The sequence below is a fragment of the Schistocerca nitens genome, chromosome 1 (genome assembly GCF_023898315.1).
Source record: "Schistocerca nitens isolate TAMUIC-IGC-003100 chromosome 1, iqSchNite1.1, whole genome shotgun sequence".
In the NCBI taxonomy this organism is placed as follows: Eukaryota; Metazoa; Arthropoda; class Insecta; order Orthoptera; family Acrididae; genus Schistocerca; species Schistocerca nitens.
This window is the reverse complement of record NC_064614.1, coordinates 1,268,723,451-1,268,730,820: the sequence shown is the minus strand read 5'-3', so window position 1 is coordinate 1,268,730,820 and position 7,370 is coordinate 1,268,723,451. Positions and strand designations below refer to the sequence as shown.

At 47.1% G+C, this 7,370-nt stretch overlaps 1 protein-coding gene across 1 annotated transcript in view; it reads left to right on the top strand.

Moving 5' to 3' along the window:
• Positions 1 to 216: 216 nt before the first annotated feature.
• LOC126234020 (uncharacterized) overlaps positions 217 to 7,370 on the top strand; it is a 194,186-nt gene continuing 187,032 nt past the window's right edge. Inside the window, exons 1-2 of the mRNA XM_049942901.1 lie at positions 217 to 230; positions 303 to 529. Coding sequence (XP_049798858.1) covers positions 217 to 230; positions 303 to 529 — 241 coding nt within the window. The remainder of the gene's footprint in view (positions 231 to 302; positions 530 to 7,370) is intronic.

Here is a 7,370-nt window from a genome sequence, read left to right as displayed (position 1 = left end):
AACAGTGGAAGGACCAGTGGGACATATGTATTACTTGCAATGAAGGATATTTTGAAGGGGATGAGGCTGTTTTGTAAACAATTTGAAAATATATAGCTTTTAAAAAATAATCCAGTTTCTTTGGGTACCGCCTCGTACTCCCCGCCTCGTATTATACAAGCGGTCAGCGTCTCGTGACATCTAGTGGTCAGTTCCGCATTACGTAGGGGTGTCGGGATGATTTTGGATAGGTTGTGTACCTAGACGTAAATGTATGTGACTTGTTAGTTCGCGTTGAGGGAGAATGTACCGCAAATTTCCAGACTGCCGTGGTCTTACCGAGCTGCAGACAGCACCAGAGCCACCGGCAGTCACGTGGCGGTCGTTCAGCAGGTGTTGGCGGCGCATGCGGGCGGCCAGCCGCGCCCACCTCCCAGCGCGCGTGCCGCCCCACCCGCTGCGTGTAGCCGGGCCGCGCTGCGCGCTAGCGAGCTGCAGCGCATGACGGCACGCCGGCTGCGCCGGAAAGCCGGCCGCGCCCCGCTCGGCGGTACAGCCGCCCTCGTGCGGGACGTGCTTCCCATAGGAAACGGCACCGAACGCTCGCTTGTCGCACGCTCGGAGAACACCTGGTCCGTCACACGGAACACGACGTGCTCCTCTGCGTAACTTGCGAGCGCGGCTCTGTCCAGCGGCAGTTCCGGCTCTATCTGCCGTGTAAAATGGACACGTGTGAAACGACTACAGTAACTCAGTTATCGAGTGTTTAACATGAGCGGAGACAATCGCCGAGGAGAATTAACAAAGCTAGACGTTTTCACTTATGAAAAGGTGTCCGAAGTCGTATGACCGGTTTCGGACTAGATGTCCATCTTCAGATCTATTACAAAAAATTATTCTATAATTTCAATTGGTTCAAATTATAAATGGTTTACAATTTAAGTTTGTAAAGGTTCAAGAGACGAAGCAAAATAGACACTGCAACAGTGGAGTATACAAGGTCAAATATGTGGGCTGAGATATGTATTACACAGGACAGACGGGGAGAAATTTCAAATCCGACACGAGGAACATTGCAGTCACAGTAATCGAACAGCATCTGGACCGCGTGTGAAAGATAGAAAGTATGAGGTTAGCACAAAAAGCGTGCAAACGGATGTGCTACAGAGACATCCGAAAAGCTTTTATTTTAATGTCCTTGAGAAGCTAGATATTTACGCCCATCAAGCAAAAGATCGAGGAAAACTACTTAATGAGCAAAGTGACTTCACGCACAGTAACTACACTCCTGGAAATTGAAATAAGAACACCGTGAATTCATTGTCCCAGGAAGGGGAAACTTTATTGACACATTCCTGGGGTCAGATACATCACATGATCACACTGACAGAACCACAGGCACATAGACACAGGCAACAGAGCATGCACAATGTCGGCACTAGTACAGTGTATATCCACCTTTCGCAGCAATGCAGGCTGCTATTCTCCCATGGAGACGATCGTAGAGATGCTGGATGTAGTCCTGTGGAACGGCTTGCCATGCCATTTCCACCTGGCGCATCAGTTGGACCAGCGTTCGTGCTGGACGTGCAGACCGCGTGAGACGACGCTTCATCCAGTCCCAAACATGCTCAATGGGGGACAGATCCGGAGATCTTGCTGGCCAGGGTAGTTGACTTACACCTTCTAGAGCACGTTGGGTGGCACGGGATACATGCGGACGTGCATTGTCCTGTTGGAACAGCAAGTTCCCTTGCCGGTCTAGGAATGGTAGAACGATGGGTTCGATGACGGTTTGGATGTACCGTGCACTATTCAGTGTCCCCTCGACGATCACCAGTGGTGTACGGCCAGTGTAGGAGATCGCTCCCCACACCATGATGCCGGGTGTTGGCCCTGTGTGCCTCGATCGTATGCAGTCCTGATTGTGGCGCTCACCTGCACGGCGCCAAACACGCATACGACCATCATTGGCACCAAGGCAGAAGCGACTCTCATCGCTGAAGACGACACGTCTCCATTCGTCCCTCCATTCACGCCTGTCGCGACACCACTGGAGGCGGGCTGCACGATGTTGGGGCGTGAGCGGAAGACGGCCTAACGGTGTGCGGGACCGTAGCCCAGCTTCATGGAGACGGTTGCGAATGGTCCTCGCCGATACACCAGGAGCAACAGTGTCCCTAATTTGCTGGGAAGTGGCGGTGCGGTCCCCTACGGCACTGCGTAGGATCCTACGGTCTTGGCGTGCATCCGTGCGTCGCTGCGGTCCGGTCCCAGGTCGACGGGCACGTGCACCTTCCGCCGACCACTGGCGACAACATCGATGTACTGTGGAGACCTCACGCCCCACGTGTTGAGCAATTCGGCGGTACGTCCACCCGGCCTCCCGCATGCCCACTATACGCCCTCGCTCAAAGTCCGTCAACTGCACATACGGTTCACGTCCACGCTGTCGCGGCATGCTACCAGTGTTAAAGACTGCGATGGAGCTCCGTATGCCACGGCAAACTGGCTGACACTGACGGCGGCGGTGCACAAATGCTGCGCAGCTAGCGCCATTCGACGGCCAACACCGCGGTTCCTGGTGTGTCCGCTGTGCCGTGCGTGTGATCATTGCTTGTACAGCCCTCTCGCAGTGTCCGGAGCAAGTATGGTGGGTCTGACACACCGGTGTCAATATGTTCTTTTTTCCATTTCCAGGAGTGTATTACAAGATTTTTTGATATGGCCTTGTTTTGGGGTGAGGTGGAGACGCTCTACCAAACATCAGCTACGAGTGCCCTCGGCAAACTGGCTGCGGCGAACTGGACGCGGTAGAGGAAATCTCAGGGTGACGCGGTGTTCGGCCTGGTGCAGTAGTAACGCTGCGACCACCACATACAGCACTCCGTCTTCAGGCCGCAAGTGGCCCATCGGGACCATCCGACCGCCGTGTCATCCTCATGGAGGAGGTGCGTGTGGTCAGCACACCGCTCTCCCAGTCGTGATGATGGTTTTCTTTGACCGGAGCAGCTACTATTCGGTCGAGTAGCTCCTCACTTGGCATCACGAGGCTGAGTGAACCCTGAAAAATGGCAACACCGCATGACGGCCCGGACGGTCACCCATCCAAGTGCCGGCCACTCCCGACAGCGCTTAACTTCGGTGATCTGACGGGAACCGGTGTATCCACTGTGGCAAGGCCGTTGCCCACCACCACATATAGGGTGACATTTATTGAACCATATGAAATAAAACTGTCATAACTTCTGAATGGTTTGCACGGTTGGCCGCAGCGCATATTGGGAATTAGTATGTTGGTTTAGTGACGAAGCGCACTTTCATTTGGATGGTTCGTCAATAAGCAAAACTGGCGAATTTTCGGACTGAGAATCCACAACTGAGAACTCTCTTCATTCTTCACAGATGACTGTGTGTAGTGCAATGTCCACTCACTGAATAATCGCTGCGATATTTCTTGATGACATGGTGACTAGCGAACGGTACGTTTTGGGAGATGATTTCATCCCCATTATCGAAACTGACCCTGACTTCGACAAGATGTGGTACGTGCAAGGCGGAGCTTGACCCCCATCGAAGCTGGAGAGTGATGTGTTTGATGTCCTGGAGGAACGCTTTGGAGACCGCATTCTGGCATGGGCCTCCATTGGCCGCCATATTCTCCGAATCTGAACACATGCGATTCCTTTTTGTGGGGATATATTAAAGACAAGGTGCCCGTCCCCGGTAGCTGAATGGTCGGCGTGACGGATTCTCAATCCTCTGGGCCCGGGTTCGATTCCCGGCTGGGCCGGGGAATTTGCTCCGCCCAGGGACTGGGTGTTATGCTCTCCTCATCATCATCCTATCATCCTCATCAACTGCAGGTCGCCGAAGTGGCGTCAAATTAAAAGACCGGCACCCGGCGAACGGCCTGCCCGACGGGAGGCCCTAGCCAAACCATTAAATAAATAAAAGCCAAGGTGTACAGCAATAACCCCAAAACCATTGTTTAGTTAAAAACATCGATGATACTTCAGCGGGTCATTGGGAATTTCGCTGTTCGTCTGCGCCACATCATTGCCAATGATGGCAGGCATATCGAACACGTCATAACCTAAATCCGAATATCTGTAGTGATGTTTACATGTTGAAGAAAGTGTCTGCACGCCTGAGCTTGTAACTAATTTACGTTTCTTTCATACAGTTCAATATTTGTCAGCGTATAAGATGAAGAGAAGAAAACTTCGGAATTTCCTGCGTTTCTTTTAAAGTTTTTAGTGATATTAAAGCCCTGATCTTTTATATGCTACGCAAGGAACATTTTTACATATGAATTATGTGAGTCAGAGGGCACTCTTGAGCACTGCTGGCTCGACGATTGCCGAATGAAAGGAGGAGAAGATATTTTTAGAATGCTTAAAGCTCTTTTAAAGATTTTAATAATCCTCATCGATGTTTCATGTGTTACATTTAGGAAAATCTTTTGTGTCTTTCATCAGTCCACAGAGGGAACACCCTATCGTCATAAAAAATTTTGTATAATGGTTTAATTAAGTCTTCTTAAAGGGTTTGAATGCTATTAAATATGGCATCAGTGTTTCATGTTGCACTTAGGAGCATTTCTTATGAATTACATTGAGTTCTCTCTCTACAAATAGTGGGAGCTTTTCAGCGCTGTTGAGGTTGCACCAATCAGGTTTCTTAAATTTTATTTACAAAGCTGATGTATGCTAGTCACGGCAGTGAGCTTCCAGCTCCACATTCGACGCGTTACTCTGTAGCTGCAGCAAATGATATGTTGCAGAAATTTGTATTGTAACCGATTTCTGAAGATTGAATTTGGACACATTTTTTGCCAAGAAGATTTTGACACGTCGGTAGAATGGACAACGAAATGTTATTCATATTTAAGATTTTGCTCTCGCATTCCTTTGGAGACAGAGAATATCTACTTAGTAACTATAAAGAGACTTTCAGCGACTTGTTATAGCCTTGCTTTGGGATGAGACGGGGACAGCACCGAATCTGTACTTCGATTTTGGATTAGGTTCATTAAAAAATGGCTCTTCTTAGCTCCTCCACGTCGCTTTCAACTTTCACTGACCTATAATAAAAGTGTTCCGACGCCACTTAGTAATTATACTCTATTAGTGTACGAAAACAAAAGTCCTGGATTAGGCAGTATTTAACAAAACGGAGGGTGGCGATGATATTTATTGTAACATTTGCACCAAAAACGTGAGCATTTTCCAAGAAACCGCAGCTGGCTTGAGTCGTTACTAAAAATTAGACATTACATTGACTAGAATACGGAAAACCAGCCGAAGTTGCAAATTTCAGTTTTTTATTTACTTGATAATTAGTTTCGGGTGGGGAGCCATTTTCAAACCATCCTACAGGACAGAATACGAAATTTACCATCATGTACAACACAGATGTTACCTAATTTTTAAGCGCACACCAAAAATACAGATCGTATTGTTTCAAGATTTACGTGCCAGAAAGTCAAAATGGTATTTCCAAAAATACAAGAACCATTTCAAGGTAAATGTATACGTATTACGAAACGCAAATGAGATTCTCTCACGGCGACGGGAGGAGTAGATGGGTTGGGTTGGTTTGGGGGAGGAGACCAAACTGCGAGGTCATCGGTCTCTTCGGATTAGGGAAGGATGGGGAAGGAATCCGGCCGTGCCCTTGCAAAGGAACCATCCTATCGATTTAGGGAAATCACGGAAAACCTAAATCAGAATGCGGGATTGAACCGTCGTCCTCCCGAATGCGAGTCCAGTGTGCCAACCACTGGGCCACCTCGCTCGGCACGGGAGGCGTAGCCTGCCAGTTATCTGTAAGGGCCGAAACTGTTCATTTGCACTTCATAATACGCATATATTTATCTTGACATGGTTCTTGTATCTATGGAATACCATTTTGACTATGTGACACGTAACTCTTGAAACGATACTATCTGTATTTTTGGCGTGCTTTTAAAACTTTGGTAATACCTGTATTGCACATGACTGTAAATTTGGTTTTCTGGATTATAGGATGATTTGAAAATGGGTCCCGTCCCGAAACTAGTCATGAAGTAAATAAGAAAAGCGATATTTGCAACTTTGGCTGGTTCTCCGTTGTACTCATTAACAGACGTTGGTAACCTGTAATTATTACAGCTTGCTGGATGTTCGTAATTTATTGACTAATTAAATAATGACATCTTTAGAAATCACTCAAGGTGACCTAGAATACTTCTCAGACATAGTACGCACGTAAGTAATCTAATAATGGGTACATATTTTAATTAAAAATTTTCTTCTCGGAAGAAAGCAAATAAAAACAAGACTAGTCATGAAGTAAATAAGAAAAGCGATATTTGCAACTTTGGCTGGTTCTCCGTTGTACTCATTAACAGACGTTAATGACCATAATGATATTATGTGACTCTTTGCGCAGCGTTCGAAATTTCCAAAGCTACTTCTTAAAGCGGTTCACAACACATCTATATTTCTTAGGTGTTCTCCGCAAAGAGTGCTGCACAGCTACAGGGTATTAAAGAACACCGTCAAAGAAGCAACCAAGTGCGTCACGTACATAATTACTGTCAGTCTGTCACTTACAGATGCATCGACTATATTACAGATTTTTCCGTCAGTCACTAACTGGACACAAGCCGGCCGAAGTGGCCGTGCGGTTAAAGGCGCTGCAGTCTGGAACCGCAGGACCGCTACGGTCGCAGGTTCGAATCCTGCCTCGGGCATGGATGTTTGTGATGTCCTTAGGTTAGTTAGGTTTAACTAGTTCTAAGTTCTAGGGGACTAATGACCTCAGCAGTTGAGTCCCATAGTGCTCAGAGCCATTTGAACCATTTTTGCACTAACTGGACAAATCATTGATCAAAGTGGTATCATAAATTGACAATAATCATTCACTTGACGTCAACGAACCTTTCTTTAACATGATGTGTTAATCTGTGACGAGAAGATGCTCACTAGACCGGAGCAGCTTGTTAGTAAATGAACACACATCGCAGCATCCTAGGATGGTTTTGTGATGCCATTCATCTAACGTCTACATTTCTCTTCGATATAGCCAGAACAGACAAAATGAATACCATACTCAGTACTTACCACACTGGAAACTTAGCTAGTAAAGCATGTTAACTTGTAAAACACAATTCCAATTCCTTATCGACTAAATTGGAAAGATGTCGCCTCTGAAAACCACTTTACAGCAAGCCCTTTAAATTCGTGTTTATTGAGCTATAATTAATCTGTCTCTTGTGCAGTTCTTTCAGACAGGTGTCCAAACACCGTAAAAGTGTCGACATCTTCTCGAGAATTGTCGACCAATTGCGTTCGACCAACCGAAGCATTGAACACAGACGTGCAGCGTTCCCGGATGGCTCACAC